The sequence below is a fragment of the Lycium ferocissimum genome, chromosome 6 (genome assembly GCF_029784015.1).
Source record: "Lycium ferocissimum isolate CSIRO_LF1 chromosome 6, AGI_CSIRO_Lferr_CH_V1, whole genome shotgun sequence".
Lineage (NCBI taxonomy): Eukaryota > Viridiplantae > Streptophyta > Magnoliopsida > Solanales > Solanaceae > Lycium > Lycium ferocissimum.
Genome location: NC_081347.1, coordinates 4093661 through 4114383, shown reverse-complemented (window position 1 = coordinate 4114383; position 20723 = coordinate 4093661). Strand labels below are relative to the sequence as shown.

The 20723-nt window shown below is 34.6% G+C and overlaps 1 protein-coding gene and 1 long non-coding RNA gene across 4 annotated transcripts; one reads left to right on the top strand and one right to left on the bottom strand.

The window, feature by feature from the left end:
- Positions 1–89: 89 nt before the first annotated feature.
- Positions 90–1428, top strand: LOC132060562 (uncharacterized). Its single transcript, XR_009415950.1, has 2 exons — positions 90–284; positions 1120–1428. It is a non-coding gene; the product is annotated as an uncharacterized LOC132060562 (long non-coding RNA).
- Positions 1429–12389: 10961 nt separating this feature from the next.
- Positions 12390–20023, bottom strand: LOC132058986 (very-long-chain (3R)-3-hydroxyacyl-CoA dehydratase PASTICCINO 2A-like). 3 transcript variants are annotated; one of them, XM_059451426.1, is made up of 9 exons: positions 19747–20023; positions 19547–19658; positions 18043–18061; positions 17861–17949; positions 17735–17788; positions 15450–15520; positions 14380–14461; positions 12968–13064; positions 12390–12822 (listed from the first exon to the last, which is right to left on the bottom strand). In XM_059451426.1, exons 1-9 carry the CDS (start codon positions 19815–19817, stop codon positions 12806–12808), a joined length of 612 nt encoding a protein of 203 aa, XP_059307409.1. In that variant the 5' UTR covers positions 19818–20023; the 3' UTR covers positions 12390–12805. The 3 variants fall into 3 exon arrangements, with proteins under 3 accessions (XP_059307409.1, XP_059307408.1, XP_059307410.1); XM_059451425.1 differs by having other exon boundaries at positions 12390–12776; positions 19747–20018; XM_059451427.1 differs by lacking the exon at positions 17735–17788 and having other exon boundaries at positions 12390–12776; positions 19747–20022.
- Between the last annotated feature and the right edge of the window lie 700 nt (positions 20024–20723).

The following is a 20723-nucleotide window of genomic DNA, read 5'->3' as shown; positions in this document are numbered from 1 at the left end:
TTTTCCGGATGAAAAAATGATATAGCTAATTCAACCCATTAATTAAGTACTTATATATTTATTTTGTACTGATATATAATTGGGATTTTTTTCCTTTTGAAGGTGATGGAGATATCCAATAATAATGGGTACAAAAATCCCGCAACAGCAGCAGTAGCATTTGAATCAGAAAATGGATTTAATAATGAGGAAGGTCAATCATCTGAATCTGTCACAAATGCATGTAACTCTACTGGCCCTCCTCCTCAAGATGATGACAGTTCTGATACTTCTCTCAAGTTGGGGTTAGTTTTCCTTATTCTAACCTGATACTTTGCTACAAAAGAACATAATAAAATACGAAAAAAAAAAAAAAAATTCAATTTTTTTTGTACTTCTTATTATTTAAATCTAACAGAATGATATCAATAAGATTATAGGTGTATCATATGCCAACCAGAACTTTAGCTCATTGACAAGATAAAAAAGTTTATTAATCATTTAGAATAAATTATAAGTATTTAGCCATTACTAATAATCTGAAAAATAAGACAAATAATCTTCTATATCAAGTTGCACGATAGTGTAAAACTAGTATGTTATACTATCAGTAAAACTGAGATAAAACATTGTATGACAAACATAGAAAAGTGACACATAAATATCAAGTTGTCTGATAGCGTAAAAACTATGTTAACATTTATTTTAGATTACCGAGCATATTTGCTATTGTCTATAAACTGATACTGTACTTCTATATTGTTAGTGTGTGTACCTGAATATATGTTCCATTTAAATTTGGACATTTAAATTTGGATACATAATACTTTTCAAACTAATTCTTGCATAGACTATCCAGTATAAAAACTCAACTCCATTTGCCATCATATTTAGTATATAAACTAGACATAAATTTTTGTTGAACACCCGTGAAAGTAAAATAAATTGTAATCCGCATCTTATTAAAGAACCCAGAGCCTAACCTGGACTAACTTTGGCTAAAACTCTTATTTTTGTTAAGAAACTCACTTAGCTTAATGTATATAAATTATCTTCCCCAACCCATTAAATTGTCCTCACCATAAACTTAAAATCCTGAATCTGCCTTTGATGTATATTCATCTTTCTTTTTTGTTTCAGGCTACCCTATACAGGCTGAAGGGAAGAGCAAAACCAAGCTTCTTAAAGCACGGTGTAGCTATTTTTGTATGTTATGGGAGAAAAAAAAAGGTACTACGTACTGACTACTAATATGTTGCAATGTAAAAGCTAACCCCAAGAATTTCATGTTAAGTATGTAATTGGTGTCATCCCATGTATTCGTCTCTTTTATTTAATGGTATGTATCTAGTAGTAGCTTAATTTGCCATAAAAATATTTTGATTCAACTTGGCAGCTTGTAATTATACACGGGCTTAATTATTCTCAGCTTGTTTGTTGTCGCCTTCATCAGTTCAACTCAGTTCGTACACATTAAACATCAAAATAAAGCGTCGAAACTCATACCTAAAGTCCAAATGAAGTACTTCCACCATTTACTTTCCTCGTTCACTATATTAAAAATAAATTTTCACTTTTACTTCTCAAATGCAAGAATTGATATCATAATATAGGTACTTATGGGCTATGGCCGAACATCTCTTTTGCTTGTACCAACTAGATGCTACTTGCATTTGGGCCAAAGAAAAGATAAGACGAACTCAGCAATCTCACAAAAATAAAACAATATTAAAAAAAGAACACTTCTCTATACCATTTTTAACGTTTTAAAACTGGAAGATCTTATTATTGTACAAGAGTTAAGTGATCCTAAATTTATGTGAATTTATAATTAAGTAACTTTAAACTAAACCATGTATGTGCCTGTTATTATTATCTCGAATAACTTGGATAGTTCATTCTTTACCATTCAAATCTCTTTTAAATCAAATAGAAGAAAAAACAGGAAATGGGAAAAGTGACTGTAACATTGTGTGAAAAACTTCAAGGCCATGAACTAACAAATAGAGCGACGAATTCTTTTTGATAAATGAGAAATATTAGAACGTGAGACGGCGCCACAATTGGAAACCCAAGGATAACGAGTCTGCCTCTCTACCTCTTGGATAACAAGCTGTTGATTCAAACTCGTAATTATGTTGATTCAAACTCGTAATTATACGTTAAATCCACACATCACACGTTGCGCTCTAATTACAGTTCACAAATGAATAGTAACATAGGACGCTTTGGAGTCCGGCGCCTAAATGGCACTTTTTAATTTTTTTAATTTTTCCTTTTAATCGTGCACCTTTGCACGAGTTGCCACTGCAAGTTTTTGCTAATAACATTGAAACTACAATTTTAGACAAAGGGATAAATGCTGGCCGAGACTTGTGGAGGTATATGTAGTTAGTTAGTAGGATTTTTATTCTTTTTATTTTTATTTTGATCACCAGTTGTACTTTTTGAACTCCATTTTTTTTTTTTTAACTTTTAATCAATGTAAAGTGATTGCACTGTAAAGTCCCATTTCTTCACTTTCTTTTGATATTTTGAATTGAACCAAATGGTGTAGCAATATGAATTGAAACTACACGATTGAATTGAAACTACACGATTTGCGAAAAGAATTTGCGAAATCGTGTAGCAATATGATGTTCGGCCATAAATTGCATATATTTAGCCATTGTTACCTCACATTTTAATACATTTAATTGTCTCTTGAGTACAAAATATATTGATTTGTGCTTAATATTATAATTTTATTATGTAGGAATAAAGCGGTGTGAAGATGAAGAAATTTGGATCAAAATTGAACAAAAAAAAAAAAGAGAAGAAAAGAAGAGAGAAAAAGAAGGAGACAAAGTGGAGACACTCCCTAAACTTTGTCTCCCAAGTCAAGACGAAAGAAAAGAAGCAAAGAGAGAAAGTGATATGCACAGCGACAAATTGACGAAAGTTGAAGCTCTCGCGTCGCACGCCCGACGCGAATAAAAGTGTCTCTGAATCTTGGTTTGTCTGATCAGTCCGCGTTGCACCCACGATGCGGGTGTGACGCGAGCTTGCTATTTTTTCCTGGTCCGAGTTGGATTTGGTTTTTAAAAGCCCAGGCCTTTTGGTACCCTATAAATACATATTCTACAGGATATTTACATAACTTTGGATAGCTTGAAACCCTTAGTTCATAACTTTGGACCTAGAGAGAGCTTGGAGCCGCCGTGGAGGCCATAGTTACATGGTTTTATCTTCTCTTTTTCGTAACACTTATTTTGATATTTTTATTCGGATGATTTGTTGTTTTCCTCCATGTCTATGTGGAGCTAAACTCTTTAGTTCTAGGGCTTTGACACAAACATGAAAGTTGACGTTTGATTATCTTTTCTATCTATTGATTTTCTATCTTTGGGTTATTTATTTATTCTTGTGCTTAATTGTTTGATTACTTGATCACTAATTAAACAATATACGTAGTGCGGGAACTTGACTTGAAAGGGAATTCACTCACGTAATAAGAATAAATAGAGTTTGTTCGATTTAATCGTTTCGCTATCGAGGATAGAGATATACCCTTTAGCCCTACTTAGTTGAATACGGAGAAATAAATGCGTTCGTTACCTCTCGACAACCATAGAGATATAGGCGTTATAGTAGCATCTACAAAAAAGCTTATGAGTAGTTCGAGAGAATATCATAAAGTTACAATTAACCCGTCAACTAGTAACCCATAGGTAGAACGATTTGAAAACTCAATCGGATTGTTAGTGGTCATAGCCCTAGATCTATCTCTTCTCGGTAAAAATTTGCTCTTTCTTGGTTGAAGTTCATTATTTGTTTTCTTTTATTTTTAATTAGTTTACAAATATAATTTGGATTTTATTTCTTGTTTAGATAATTAGCATTAGTTTAATTTGATAAATAGTTAATTATAAGTCTCTGGGATCGATATCCGGACTTAAAATCCGTATTACTTGTACAACCCCGCGTATACTTGCGTGTGTGCATTTGGGAGCAACAAGTTTTTGGCACCATTGCCGGGGACTTAGAAATTAATTGGTTATATAGGTTAGACTTTTCATTTTGTCTATTCAAGTGTTATTTTTTTTTCTTTTGTTTAATATTCTGGTGTTCTTCTTGACGTGGCATCTTTGAACAAAAATTAATCGAATGTTGGGTATTCATGTTTTAATGATTTTTGTGCACTTTGTGGAGGACCCCACTAATGGGAAAATTGTTCTAAAATTTGGCGCATACGGGATGTGATGTGTGACCCCTCTAAATTCTATGACCGGGAACTTTTGTAACAGTGTGTGGTGGTCAATGGAAAGAGTGTCCCAAGCGTTGTTCTAGTCTCTCAAGTGATTTTCATAAAGTGGATGTTGTGAGTGATACTTGGCTGGTGGTTCGAGCTCACCGATTAGAGGTGTGTGGGGGGATTATCTTGATGAAATTACAAGTGACATGACATACTTCATGGAAGAAAGAACAAAGCTCGGACAAGAGATAGACCAATTTGGCTCAGACATCTATGACCTGCAGGCTCAAATAAATAAAAAGGTTGAGGCGTCTGATGCCCAACCACCAATTATTGTGGATACTGGCCAACTTGTGGAGCAAATAGAGAAATTCCAACCATTCGATCAGATCCTTGTTGATGATGCCTATGTTGAGGAAGTGTACAAAAGTGAGGATGTCAGAAATAATGCAGTTTTAGAGTTGGGCCGTGTTGGCCCTCATTCTAAACATTTTTCTACATTATGTTTGGTTGGCGACATGGAAATTGAGCCTTCCAAGCCTTTGGAGAAGTGTATAGATGAGGAACAAGAGCCTTACATCCTGAAATTTGCCACACCAAAAAGACAAAATGACATTCCTCACTTAAGGGCCAAGAAGTGCAAAATGCGACACCTATTTCTTGGTTCCTTTATTTTTACACCACCGCCTGCGGAGGGAGCGAGTTAAAATTTGATGCAAAATTAGGGCGCAATTCATATCCTCGAAGTGGAGGGAAAAGTGGTGAAGTTGATTCACGTCGTGCCACGACGTTAACTAAGGCGCTTATTGGGAGGCAACCCAATGTGTAATAATTATAGATTTTTATTTTTATAGTTTTACATTTTGTTTTGTTTTGTTTTGTTTTTGTTTTGCGAGATTGGGGGAAGTCTCGAGTATCCAAAGTGAAAGGCGAGAGCATGTTTTGACTTAAGTGTGGGGTCGTGCCGACCCTTAATGATGAGAGCATGTTGCTAGCTAGGCCTGTGAGGCCCCGGGGGAGTATTTCTTGCTTTACTAGTTTTTAATTTTTCCATCTATACGCACCGAGGGCATTGCATGATTTTAAGTATGGGGTGGGAAATACGTCCCGCGGGAAGGCTGAGGATGATGATTTAATATGCCTTAGGATTTTTTTTATTATTATTATTATTAGTTTTGAGTCTTAGTGTCGAAAAAAAAAAAAAAAAATCGAAAAAGATTTTTCATTTTCTTTGATTTTCTTTAGTAACTTCTTAAGTCCCTCATTAGTGGCATTCATCATCCACCCCTTGGATTTTCTTATGGCCTCGGTTCTTTCCCGAGGGGGGGTCTTTGAACCGGGCAATAATTTTTTTTATTTTTTTATTTTTAGGATTAGTTTTTTTTAGGGGTAGTAAAGGAGAGAGAAGAAAGACCTTTTGACTTGGTTGATACTAGCATATTTGGGGCCCAGATTGAGTAGTATTTTCCTGTGAGTGCTTGAGTAATGAAAAAAAAAAAAAAACATAGCAGACTTTTTGACACCTAGACTCATGGTTGTGACTCGTATATAGCTTATTCTTATTGTGTAGTTCGTCATGATCCTATCCGTCCTAGAATAGAATTGATCCATCTTGATTGAGACTTGTGCCATGTGTGGTGAGGATTTCTTGCACATATTCCATGTTTTGCATCTTAGTCTAGAACTTGCCCCGCATGTTTCAAGCGAAATAAAAAAAGTGTTGCTCTGTTTAGAAGATGATAATAGGCTTTCTTTGATATGTCTTGTGAATTTTAGCCTTTTCAGAAATTGTGTCACTAGTTAGGCCTTAGAGCCTGTAGCCTTTCATTTGTTAGCCGTATTTTGCCTTGATCCTTTTTGTTGAATCCCTAGTTTTTGCACCTGCTTCTTGAGCATTGTAGCATAGACCGTGTTATAATTATGAAATCGAAGAAAAGGGATGGTCAAATGAAAAAATGGTGACCAATGGTAACATGCAAAGTGATGAAAGAGGCCTCTTTGAAAGAATGTGACATGAAAAAAAAAATTGCTGAAAAATGATTGAAACGTTCTTGATATGATGAGAAATACTTGTGAAATAACCGATGAAGAGAGGGCTGAAAAATAAAGTGAAAAGATGAAATAATGGGTGATGAAGTCTAAAAGTGCAAAAGTGCTTAGGAAGGCAATGTAACTATTATATAGTTTCCCTACCCGCCCCATAGCCAACATTACAACCGTTAAAGTCCTATTTGATTCTATTTGAGCACACTAAATTAGTAGAGATATACATAATGGGCAAGTCTATGCTTCTTTGTGCATACATGTCAATTTCTTTGTGAGTGTGAGAGTTGTGCTTTGATGCTAAGTCCTTAATTTACATTCGATTCTTTGATTTGAGTGGACTATTTCTTCTTGTGAGGGCACTTGTTTCATGATAGATAGGTGATGTTGTTAGCTTCTTTGACAGAGTGGGTGAGCGAGCTCAAGTTTGATGAGTTAGAGTCCGTCTGGGCGAGGTTAGGAGGTTAGAAAGTTGATGTTTGTTGTTGACTTGTATATCTTGCATGATGATCGGGAAGTTGTATATTTGATGGTTTGAGTTGTTATAGGGACTAATTATTGGTATCAACCAAAGTAGGCGGTATTCATAGGCTTGATTTATTGAGAGTGGTTTTAATGCTTACTCGAGGACGAGCAAGAGTCTAAGTGTGGGATGGTGATGTTCGGCCATAAATTGCATATATTTAGCCATTGTTGCCTCACATTTTAATACTTTTAATTGTCTCTTGAGTACAAAATATATTGATTTGTGCTTAATATTATAATTTTACTATGTAGGAATAAAGCGGTGTGAAGATGAAGAAATTTGGATCAAAATTGAACAAAAAAAAAAAGAGAAGAAAAAGAAAGGAGAAAAAGAAGGGGAGACAAAGTGGGAGACACTCCCTAAACTTTGTCTCCCAAGTTGAAGACGAAAGAAAAGAAGCAAAAGAGAGAGTGATATACCCGGCAAAGAAATTCGACGAAAGTGAAGCTCTCCGCGTCGCACGCCCGACGCGAATAAAAGTCTCTCGAATCTTGGTTTGTTCCGATCGCTCCGCGCTGTGCACCCGCGACGCGGGTGTGACGCGAGCTTCGTTATTTTTTCCTCGGTCCGAGTTGGATTTAGTTTTTAAAAGCTGAGCCTTTTGGTACCCTATAAATACATATTCTACAGGGTTTTTACATAACTTTGGATAGCTTGAAACCATTAGCCCATAACTTTGGACCTAGAGAAAGCTTGAGCCGCCTGCAGGCTATAGTTACTGGTTTTATCTTCTTCCGTGTAACACTTATTTTGATATTTTTATTCGGGATGATTTGTTATTTTTTCCTCCATGTCTATGCGAAGCTAAACTCTTTAGTTCTAGGGCTTTGACACAAACATGAAAGTTGACGTTTGATTATCGTTTCTATCTATTGATTTTCTATCTTTGGGTTATTTATGTATTCTTGTGCTTAATTGTTTGATTACTTGATCACACCGAACACTATCCCTCGCGGTGCGGGAATTGGACTCGAGAAAGGGAATTCACGCACGTAATAAGAATAAATAGTAGCTTGTTCGATTTAATCGTTTCGCTATTGAGGATAGAGTATATACCCTTTAGCCCTACTTAGTTGAATACGGAGAAATAAATGCGTTCGTTACCTCTCGACGACCATAGAGATATAGGCGTTATAGTAGCATCTACAAAGCTTGTGAGTAGTTCGAGAGAATATCATAAAGTTACAATTAACCCGTCAACTAGTAACCCATGGGTAGAAACGATTTGAAAACTCAACGTGATTGTTAGTGGTCATAAATTTCTAGATCTATCTCTTCTCGTAAAATTTGCTCTTTCTGTCAAGTACATTATTTGTTTTCTTTTATTTTTAATTAGTTTACAAATATAATTTGAATTTTATTTCTTGTTTAGATAATTAACATTAGTTTAATTTGATAAATAATTAATTATAAGTCTCTGTGGGATCGATATCTGGACTTAAAAATCCTGTATTACTTGTACGATCGCGTATACTTGCGTGTGCGTGAGGGAGCAACACAATACACGATTTATCTTGTAATTATTATTTTTTTTAAAATTCGTAGACGGGATCGTTAAGAAATGGGTAAATCGTGTAGCATTCCACGATTAACCCATTTTGGTCTACCACAAATCCCACAACCCCTTTTGAAATTTTTTATTCAAAAAAGTGCCATTTAGGCGCCGGACTCGGACGCTTTGTATTAAGTCTCCTATAGAATTAAAAGGGTCACTAGTTTTTTTTTTTTTTTTAATAGCGGAATGACCCACTTTTTAGATTAGGTAAAAATGAGCTAATTTATTCACGATTTAAAAAGTTTAGAAAATGTCCAAATATGTCCTTAAAACATTCAATTCGAAATTGAACATATATGCTATTCGCTAATAGTTTAGCTCACATATGACCTTACCTTTTAATAGTTGGTAAAAATATGCTCTTAATTTAATACGAACCCCCAATTAATCTACTTAGCTAATTAATAAGCGAGGAAATGCCAAAAATACCCTTTAAGTATACGAGGTATACCCGTCATAAAATTTAGTAATACTCCGTTAAAAATAAAACTCCTATTGCAAATAGACATGGGTTTGGGTTAACTTATAAATGGCATATTCAGTACGTAGGGTTTTGTTAGTTGCTGCATGCAAGAGAGAGATTAAAATCAATTAAGAAAATGGCCGACGAAATCACTTCATGGAGAAGAATCGGAAAAAGAAATTCCTTTGACACTGTTATCAAAGGAGGAGGAGGAGGAGAATATGAGGATGGAGAGCCAAAAAAACTTGGAGATGAATATGAACTTGGTAACAAAGAGGCAGAGACAACAAGAAGAGTCATGCAAGGAGATTGGGAAGAGGCAAAAAGAAATTCCTTCAACACCGGAGGAGGAGGCGGAGAAGAAGAAGAAGAAGAAGTAGTAGAGGGAAACGTACTTAGAGATGAAGAAAAAAACAATTGATAATCCATTTTCTGATGTTCTTTTTCCCCTTTTGGACCAGGATGTGGTGTGATACCTGGCTTCAATCACAAGCTTGATATATTACAAAAGAGGCCTTTAACAGAGGAAGAGGATCGTCGATTTACCTATGGGATGAAAGTAAACCTTCCATGTCTCTCCCAGCTTCCCTTAACCCCTGACCTCGTTCTACAGTTTTAACAACTTGCACGATATAGTAGTAGTTGTTAGGGTTTGCCTGAATTTCCTACCTTATTTGAATTTTATCATAATTGTGTTTTATTTTTATTTTTTGTCAGAAAATGTTTTCTGTGTGAAAAAGAATTCTACCATATTTATCCTTTTTTCTTGGATGAGAAGTTTTAGACTTGTATAAACAGAAGATCTTTCTTCTCATACAACAACACTATAGTCATTAAAGAATCTTGTTTAGGGGAAATTATTTTCTCAATAGCATTTTTTATAGTATTAGTTTTTTCATAGGGAAAAGGGTCAAATATACACCTCTACTTTAGTTTATTGGCTAACTTTGCCCCCCTTCGTTAGGCAAAGTGTTCCCTTATACCTTAAGTGGATGGAAATCTCCAATTCAGCCAAAATTACTCATTTAGTTAAAAATACCCATGCAAATAACAGAAACACAAACAATTGAAGGACCAACCAAAGAAATTTCTTTTTCTTTTAATCATTAGGTTAACAGGAATTTCTATTCTATCTCGCGCTTTTGATGAAAACATTATTACAACATTTCTTCCACCAATTCCTCTTCAATTCATGATTATTAAAAACTGGAGCTTACAGGAAATGACTATTTTTTGGGTTTGCCTCTTAGATGTTAACTTATCCTTGAAATAGTATGCCATTGTAGTAGCACCAACAAGACTGCTATTAAATGTAGGCATATATTTAAGATACATATATTGTTTCCCGTAAAAGGGATATATTTGGGTGAACTGAAATGTTTTCGAATGTAAAGGGATATATTTGGGTGGGGTGAAATTATTTTTTGTGGGTCGGGGCGGCTTATAATATAGGGCATGGGAATTTTTAATTAAATGGGTAATTTTGGCTGAATTGTGGATTTCCATCCACTTAAGGGTATAAGTGAACACTTTGGCTAACGGAGGGCAAAGTTAGCCAATAATCTTAAAAGTAAAGGGATATATTTGACTCTTTTCCCTTTTTCATCTGTAGACCATATGGCCAAATCATATAATAATATTATGCTTATTTTAGTATAGTTTATCGTGTTTAAGGTTTGCAAATTATTAGCTTCCGCATGACACCCTGATTGTTTCCATATTTGGCTAGTTCTTTTCTTGGAGGAAGAGGTTTTGGACATCTGTAAATTGAAGAATTCCTCTCATATAAAAGAACACAAAAGCATCCCTGTTATGGAATCGAAGAAACGGAATAGAAAATCGAAGAGAGAATGAACAAAAACTTGTTGCATTAATTCATTATATTGTTCTTGCATTGAAAATAAGAGACTACATCACTATTTATAGATAACTAAAAGAAGAAGAAGAAATATGTTATTTTCCTTATAGATACAAAACTGATGAATTTGGCTAACCGTGCTATCCTGGAATATAATGAGAAAGAGTGCAATGTCTATACAAACTTTAATTTGCTTTCTGTGATTTGTCCCCCACTATCCATCCCTTTATTTTTCAACTAATAGTGACTATCCTTGCAGGTTTTCAAATACAAGGTTTTGAAGATTGAGAAAGTGAATCATTCAGTGACTTCATACAATCAATATTGGATGACTGTGAAAGTGTTAAATCTAACTCTTGGTACTCCTACCGAGACTTTTCAAATCCATGCTGATATAAGTGTCCTCAATGATGATGATAAAGTTATCTATTGTTGCCGGCCTAAAGAAGAGGTAATCAAACACCTCTACAATTTGTGTCTTCCTTTTTTTTCCCTATTTTGTGTGTGTCAGGTAAAATAGTTTTTAATAGTCTATTAGTTGTTTTTTGCGCTTCTATGGCAATTAGTCTCTTAGTTTCAAATCTTTGTTGGTTTTGGTATTTTGAGATGATTGACATGCGGATTGGCTTTCTATTGGGATATAACTATGTGCAAACACTAATGATATGATGGATTTTGGGAAAAGCTCAAACACAATATGCTTTAACCTGGGCGTGTATGGTACGACGTATAAAACCATTTTCTAATGTTAACCTTGAATCTGGAGCATGTTTCCCAGAAAATAGTTTTCACCTATGAAGGGTGGAAAATAACTTCTCCAAAGTCATTTTTCTTTGGAAATCTTAAAATCTTTTCTCGTAGTACTTGTACTAAAGTTTAATTTTGGGTTATGATTTAGTGATAACTTATTGAGTAGAAAGGACTAGAAATTGCAATAATAGGCATTTCTTTCAGGGACAATGGTCTTGTATCTGATAGCTAACTTACTTTGGTTTGTTTTCTCTGAACTAATTTACAGGCCATTGTTAGTTTGTCAAGCTGCAGTTTTGTTTAGGCAAGCTGCCAGAGAGGTCTGTCACGAGGGGACGCACTTGAGGCGAAGGAAAAAGAAGATGAACTCAACATTTGACCAAGAGAAAAAAAAGAACAAAGTAGATATATAAACTAAAAGAGGGACATATTCTTTTTGATAAGCGATAAATATTTAAGCGCCAGATGGTGTACGGTTTGAAATTCAATGGATAATCCCCTTTATGATCTCTTGAATACCAGCTCTTCTATTTGCTGTTGGTTCGATCTCGCGATTGTGCGCTTAACCCACACATCACACATTGTGCTGTTACTGTTCGACCACATTCCCCAAGCATGTTCATTTTAGGAGAAAAAGAGTAGAAATTGTAGAAGTAATTTTACTAACGAGTAGCAACTACAGGACGCTTTGTAGTAACTTTGGATGAGATTATAGTAACTTAAGAAGTGGTAATAGCAACTTACTGATAACAAGCTTATATTATTTCACAACAATTATCTTTTTTGTTCATCTCTTGTTCAAGACACTTGACTACATTGCATATTTACACATCTATAATGGACTCTTTGATACTCGAGATATACACATTCTTTATATTTTGAAATATCCAATACTGCTCTTAATTAATACAATAAACAACACATTAATTAATTTTAACAAAGCTACTGCGGTTCGAGACAATATAGAAAGTACGAATGATGTTGGTATTGCGAATGAAGCAGTTTAATTCAGATGAAATTTGAGTAACATGTATATGAATTCTCATTCTATCATATGATTATTCAGTAATACGTGAATGAATTAGGAGAAAAGAAGCACCGTTTCTGCAAAAATGGAGCTCCTATAAACCGTGTCCTCAGAGGCGGAGCCACAACCCAGTAATTTTGGCTTAGAGCCTGTATTTTTGTTGAAAAGATTATTTAATATGTACGCACAACCTATTCCGAACCTGTAAGCAAAAAAGAATTGTGATCCAAAATCCATAAACTAAAGATCCTGCCTCCGCTTTTGCGTGTCTTATGCTTTTTTCGTTTTAGAGAGTGCATTCTTTCTCTGCGCAAGCATGTAACTATACAGGTGAGGACAGCCTGCATTTTCACAAACATCGCCTTGTCAATCATAGCTTTCGCCAACCTAATAAAAATACAAAAAGGAAATGTAGTAAACTCGATATTTGTCTCTGATTTCCCTCACAAAGAAACGGATAAATAAACCGAATGACATATTTGAGCCAAACGTGAAGAATGCTTATAGTAAGAGAATGATATAAGGTTCTCGCCTGGGACATAGATGGCAAAAGAAATAAGTGCTCCATAGTAGTAATCGAAAGCGAAATTCCATTTGTTTGGCATCCTAACAGCATATTTTCCAGATTCCTAGAAAAATAATTTGATAAGAAGACACAGTAAGTACTCGAACTGAATCAGACGCACGTGTAATGAGCAAATATTCAATTACAAGTTCCCAATAGACAAGATTTTTCAAATTACAACTTTGCAAGAACAGAACTAATGCTAATTTGGCATGGTAATCATTTTAGTCACATATTGGTCCGCGAATTTACCTTCAAGCGTCTTGGAAAGGCTCAAATAGAATGATGCCACAAGTATATATTTTTTTGTGATAGAAACTTCGGAAAAGGCTCAACTATGCCATCGAACTATTAAAAATGGCTCATTCATGTTATTCGTTAATAGTTGAGCTCATTTATGCCGTGACACATTTGGCTCATTTAGGTCATTAACCTCTAACGTACCACACATTTGGATTTTAAATACCAAATTTGCCACGTGTCGTCCAATTAAACCATCCACGTCATTTAACCCATTCCTCTATTTTAACCCGTTCCCTTTATTTTTTACCTGATCCACATTAGAACCCGACCCAAATCCCATTTTAACCGAACCCATAATGATCTTCTTCCCTTCATTTCTCCTTCCCATTTTTTCCATTTCGCAATATTTCCTCACCACCACAACAATTATCTGCTCCCACCACCGCCATCATCAGGTGAAGCTTAACATGAAACATGCATTTTAGTTGGGGGAAAACTCGAATTACTAGCTAATATGCAACATTACTCGTGGATTTAGGGTCTATTCTTAATTATGTCAACTACATAGGGTTTGTTAATTAATCATAAATGTTATATATTGTACTGTTAATTTGTCTTTGTAGTCAGTCATCATGGATTCAAAGCATAGATTTCCTCTGGAATTGGGAAATGGAAACAACGGGAAGAGAGAGAAATGAAGGGAAAATCATTAGGGGTTGGGTTAAAATGGTATTGGGTCGGGCTATAATGTGGATGGGTTAAAACTAAAGGGAATAGGTTAAATGACGTGGATGGTTTAATTGGACGACACGTGGCAAATCTGGTATTTAAAATCCAAATGTGTGGGCTGTTAGAGGTTAATGGCATGAATGAGCCAAATGTGTCACGGCGATGGCATAAATGAGCCCAACTATTAACGTGTGGCATAGATGAGTCATTTCTAATAGTTCGATGGCATATTTGAGAACCCTAAATATAAGTTAATATATCAACAGAGAAAAGGCTCTTTGCCACCTCTTCAGCAACTAATCAGATAGAAAGACGCTCTTTATTCTTTTTGTTTTCTTGCTTGATAGATGGATAGTTATTTCCATTTTGAGTGAAAAAGAAACAATCGAAAAAGAGGATCTCGGTACCTTCATGTAAGGCAGGGCATTATATATTAGACCTACTTCACTTGCGATGCCAGTAGGATACAACAATAAGAAAGTACTATACCTGCATTAAGAAAATCAGACTTAATAAGAACATGCTAGAAACTGTACCCATCCATTATAAAGGTGGCGAAATGGGTAAAAACAAAGGCAGAGCCAGGATTTCAACTTTATGAGTTCTGAATTTTGGAATGATGACTTCAAGTGCTAATAACTGGGTTCTAAATTTAATAAGTATCCATATTTAATGAACTTCTTAACACAGATACATTGTTGAGCAAAAGCTACTGGGTTCGGCCTAACCCGCATCTAGACATCTACCTCTGCCCCTCAGTAAAAACCCAATAGGTACTATCTCAACTTAGATTGGAGTGTGTTGCGAAAATTCGTTTAGTAGATCACAAATGGGTAGGCTAATTTCTGGAGTTATCACACAATTCTTGTATAGGTAACATTTGGCAATCCATTCATAATCCAATTAAGACTCACTTGTGATATAAACAAAGTATTTTTTCGTTTTCTTTTTTCTATATACTCATTGTATAAACACGAACTCTCTATCACAAACCACTTTAACCATGATTAAAAGAGAAAACTACTATTTTTTCCCCAAAAGGGGTAAAGCTAGAATAAGAAAAGTTGAGGCGTGCTAGAAACACTGTTATCATTCGGAAAGAGTATAGAAATTCAACCAAGAGGAATAATGTAATTTGTCGCTAAATATACCAAAAAAAAAGTCCATTAAATTATTTTGTTGATCAAAGTTGCTCTACCAAATCATTGCCAAAAGAACATGACTGTTCATAGACCATCGTTATGTTGAAATTTGATAGTGGAAAAGGGGATTTGATTTTTAATGGATCATAACTGCCTCATAGGTTAATGAAAACTTGCATCAACCCACATGTAATTCATATAACATGTGAATGTCGGGCCTAAAATGGACAGGTTTGTACTTACATTGCCCTATTTGTGTCCACCCATTTTTCATGCATTAGCATATTTACTACTTCAAGCCATAATTATGCCGGCAAAAGTTAAAAGGGTTATACCTTAGCCACAAGAGCCAGGAAGGTGCAGAACCAAATGCCTCCTTTGTGCCAAAAAATGAATATCGAATAATCTGAAGTGGAACATACGGATAATACCAATGTTAATATACTGCTTGGACCATGAACTAGCACCAATAATCAACACATTATTTTCAGTACGAGTATTAAAAGTTAAACAATCATGAACAGGCATGTTTAGTGACATATTTGTCCCTCCGTCGGAGAGACAAGTTAGGAATACAATATCACCTTATAACGTGTCAAGCAATAAGATAAACTTATTCTTATTGCTCTAACGAATTTATAAACTAATAATGGTGATTAAGTCCAACCTATGGGATTCGAAGCTTACTAAGGCTCATCCTTAAGTGAGACTAATTTGCAGCCATATTAGGCCTAACCCCTAAGACGTATGAAAACTACCAGGCACACATCTTAGCTTATTATATATGGCTATCACCTTGCGTAAAATGTTTCTTAATGATCTTATACATATACAACAATTTTACAAATCAAGGAAGGATACTTTGTCGTAAATTCTCCATTTCGCATTTTTGTTAATATGTAACAACTAACAAGAGCTTGAAAGCTGTGATACTGAATTCGTAGAGAAAAGAAGGAGAGAAGGAGAGAGTAGAGAAAAGAGAGGAATTTTGATATTTCATATATGATAAAAGACTCTGGTACAATGCAGCTGAATTATATAAGCAATCCAGAAATAGAACATAACGACTACTGACACCTAGACACCTGTCCATTTATCACCTGGACGCTTGTCCTATTGAGTACAAACTCTAGGACTTAATTGAAAATATCAAAAGCTACTTAGCTAAACTTAATTGACTAAAATGCAAAGACGAAAATACAGTTAAGAATCTAGAATCTGATTGAGTTTCCCTCCATTCATGACATAATCTCACTAAAAGAGAATAGGGAAAAGAGAAAGAAAGTGACATCTTTTCTTTCGTTAAATAAAGGCTTCTAACCATGTCCATATATAAATTTAAAAAAAAAAAAAAAAAGTCTATTTGACTTTGTAATATTGGCGTGTGCTTTCATTAGGTTGCTCCACCAAATATTTTATTGTAACCAAACATATCCTGAAAGGAGGAGATCTCAATACAACCAGGGGGAGGGGGCTACATATTAACCAGAATTTTCCTCATTCCAATTGCCCTCTGGTTGAGTACAACTAGGAATTCATTAATTACATTTCTTTAGTCAGGGTTCTCTAGAATGACGTTAACAGTGGTTTAATCCAGGACATAATTATTCTGCTCTTCCATAGAGTTAGTAATCAGAGCAAAAGAGACTTGATCTTGCAGTATTAGCTAATTTAGGTGTTTGTCAAACTTCCAATCTTAGCAATCCCAGTTTTACTGCATACTTCAACCTATGCAGTATTTTATATGCTAATAGAAATTAAAATCTAACAGCCAAGTTAAAATATGAAAACAACAGCAAATCAGTTTCAGCACTCATTGGTTATGGTGCAAGTTAATGCTGAATTAAGAGGATAAAAATCATGAATTTATTACTTATAAACTATGTTATAAAAGTGTAAAGGTATCTTTTTCTGCTATGTTTAATAATACACGTTGACCTTTAACTGCAAATGGGACAGAAGCGTTTTACACTGAAACTAGGTGTTACTTGGTATAGCCATCAGCCTTCTGTTGCCCGATGTTCTTTATCTTTCCGCCAGATATAGGAAATAAAATCTCGTAACAAATATATTAGGTAAGATGTTGAATTTTTTTCCTTTTCCAATGGTGATCAATGTTTTAGGTATTGTATGAACTATTCGTCAAAGAATTGACAGCTCAAGTTACTACAAAAAGATATCTCATTTTCTATAATTTAATTAGGAGTGGCAAACGGGCGGTCGGATCGGATATGGGCGGCTCGAAACGGGCTAAACAAAGTGGATAAAATATCCGACCCGTCCATATTTAACACGGATAAAAAATGGGTTAACCGAGGGATAATATGGATATCCATATTATGCATGGTGTCAAAAATAGTCAAGTGAGAACACAAGCTAAAAGCCAAACAAATGCTTAGACTCCTCGAAAGCAAGAACTCATGAAAAATAGACAAATGGGTATTGATAATATGAATATCCATTATCTATCTGGATAACCATTTTTTAGTGGATATTTGATCCATTTTTAAATGACTCAGTTCTCCAACCCATATCTAATGGATCGCATCAGATGGTTACTTATTTTTCTGACCAGTTTGCCAGCCCTAAATTTCATGGTTTATGAATAAGCAAGGCTCACCTCTGTTAAAGACCAGCTAATCACTAGAGAGCTCACAAGTATATGAGGCCGGACCTGCAATCAGCAAGCCAGTCATTAGTAAAGGAGCTTCAAAAATGCCTGGTGATATCCAAGGAAAATACTAACCTCGGGGAAACTCCACAAAATTCCCCAGATTACATATAATCTCGAACTTATCTGTGGCAGAGTTGCTGATACTGGAGATCTTACCAAACCTATTTGAGGATGAGAAAGATAAAGGAGTTATTATAATATCAAACCTTACCTAAACAAAAAACATAAAAATGCTTCAGATCAGATAAACATACCTACTAGACTATGAAGTATCTGTTCCGCAATTTATATGGAAAAAGAAATCAACTGTTAGGCTTCATTCAGTATTTGCATTTTGGGATTACTACACTTACACTATTACAGCTAGAACAACAATAACAACATCATCGTCAAAAAAAAAAAAAAAAAAAAAAAAATGTCCCTGCAGCATCTATTCCCATCAATTCAATTAAGAAAATCAAGAAACTTATAGAAAGAGAACTGGAAGGAACTACCAAATAGTAGTACCAATAGATAAAAGAAAATATTATACACTAGAAAAGATAGTAACAAAGGAATTGAATCATTTTCCCTTTTTTCTTGGCCTGGTTGTTGAGGCTAAGGTCATAATCTCAAGGTTATAAGTTTCAATTCTTATTTGGTGAAGGATTACTTTTACTTATATGATGGACTTCACAAATGTGTAATCTTATCCTCATTATGTGATTATTCAAGGTTTTGTAACTCATCCATACAATAGACTATACCCCCAAAACCAGAGGCAGATCCAGGATTTGATATTTATGGGTTCAATCTTTAAGGTTTTCAGCATTGAAAAAATTATAGCTTTAAAGTTATGGGTTCATATCCACTATTATTACAATTTCAGTAAATATTTACCCATAAATTAATACTCCGCATGAAAGTACTGGGTCCATATGAACCCGGTTCTAAAGCTACATACGCCCCTGCCCAAACCTTGTTCCAAAGTTCAGTCATTTGAATCAACAAGAATCTCTCTATTACCATCCCCCTAATTCTAACATAGCATTATATCCTACATCCATTATTATCATACACCTTTTCATTGATTGTATTGCAACAATTAATCCCAGCATAAAATTTCGCATAAGATAATGCAGTGTTTGGTTGGCTGCATAAGATAAATAATTATTGCACTGCTTTTTGGTTGGTGTTAAGTTATGCGGGAATCTACCTATTATTTTTATGCGGGATAAAGCCCTAATAATAAGAAATATGTGTATAAGCAAATGCGGAGATTAAACTATCTAAAGACAGAAATGCTCTTTTAGTAGGTAATCTATATGTATAACCATCACTTCATTATTAATCACCACATAACAATCGTTCATAATTAACCGTGGCATAAACAATACCTGCACTATAATTCCACATAACTAGTAAGCTTACTTAGTGCTATATGCACAACATAAAAGAAACAACAAAACATACCTAGTTAAATCCAACAGTGTGGGGTCTGAGGAGTGTAAGTGTACGCAGACCTTACCCCTACCTCGGAAGGTAGGGAGGCTGTTTCCAAAAGACCCTCAGCTCAAAATGACGAAAAAAAGTCAGATAAGGATAAATTCTTCAAAGCAGTATGAAACGAAACAAACGAAAGAGAAAAAGCCATGATAAAGCAGTCTGAAAGAAAAGAGCAGTAGCTAACACAGATAAATAAGATAATCGAATAAACATCATATAGTAGTAGAGTAGGAATCAAAGGACAACATAAAAGAAACATAGCCTCAAATTTACCTCCAAAAAAGCAGCAGTTTGAGCAAAAAACAAAGGCTTCTCAACAGCATCATAAACATGTTCATGCCCAGATTCTTTTATAGTTTTCACACCAAAATAAAACACCTGAAACCTGAACACCAATAACCAAAAATTCATCACACACCAGAAAAAAAAGAAGTGAAAAACAGACAAGAATTTCAAAAGGGTATTCAACTTACCATCCAAAAAAGACAATCCAATTGTAAAAAATAAGATACACACGCCTTAGACCTGATAAAACTCTAGCCATTGAAGAACTAAAAAATCTCCAAAAACTGAACTATAAACTCTTCAGATTACTTTATAATCCAAGAAATAGAAAAGAGTATTTAAAGAAATAATCTTTATGCATAATTAAGCTAAGTGTAGCTCAATTCTTTATTTGTGGAACTCTCCTTTAAACTGATTTTCTAACCAGAAAATGTATATAAAACTGCAGGGTGTATAAAACGACGCCGTAACATGTGGAATCTGTTGTGAGATTAAGTGGGTCTTGGGACATTAAAAGAAAGGCTTAGTACATATGCAGCCCTTAAACTTGATTTTTTTTCCATTTTGGAACCTGTGAACTTGCCTCGAGTATGTCTATCAAACACAATTCGGCTTACATAATATATAGGGTGAGTTTCATTTTTTTTAGTCTTGCGCATGAATATCAATCGAATCCTAAGTAAGCAGATTTGACTAATTAACATACCTCACCCATTTTAATTATACACATCAAGTAGAAAGAAGTGTGCTATTGTGTTATACAAGTGAAGAACCACCACTTAAACCAATCAAATAACAAATTTGAAAAATAAGAAACCAAAATTGGAAACTAAAACTGAAAACTGAAAACTAAAACTGAAAAATAAGAAACCAAAACTGGAAAAGAAAAACCCAAAACTAAAAAATAAAAAATGGAAAATCAAAAACTGAAAAATAAGAAATCAAAACTGGAAACCAAAAACCAAAACTTAATATCTGATGTATTAATTGGTTAAATTTTCCACGTAAGATGCGATTGACATTCACTCGTAGGACTAAAAAAAACAAAACTCACCATATATGTTATGTAAGTCGGATTGTGTTTGATAGACATGTCACACCCCCTTTTTTCACCTAAATAATATTTTAAATTAGTTTAAATTTATTTAAAAGAGTTTTTCAACTG

Excerpts from the sequence above, each read along its gene's own strand:
- LOC132058986 (XM_059451425.1), bottom strand. The coding sequence starts at position 19,817 with ATGGCTAGAGTTTTATCAGGTCTAAGGCGTGTGTATCTTATTTTTTAC. Across the intron at positions 14,462-15,449 it reads TCCTGGCTCTTGTGGCTAAG|GTATAGTACTTTCTTATTGT; the intron begins GTATAACCCTTT and ends TTCTTAATGCAG. Across the intron at positions 13,065-14,379 it reads ATGCCCTGCCTTACATGAAG|GAATCTGGAAAATATGCTGT; the intron begins GTACCGAGATCC and ends TTATTTTTCTAG.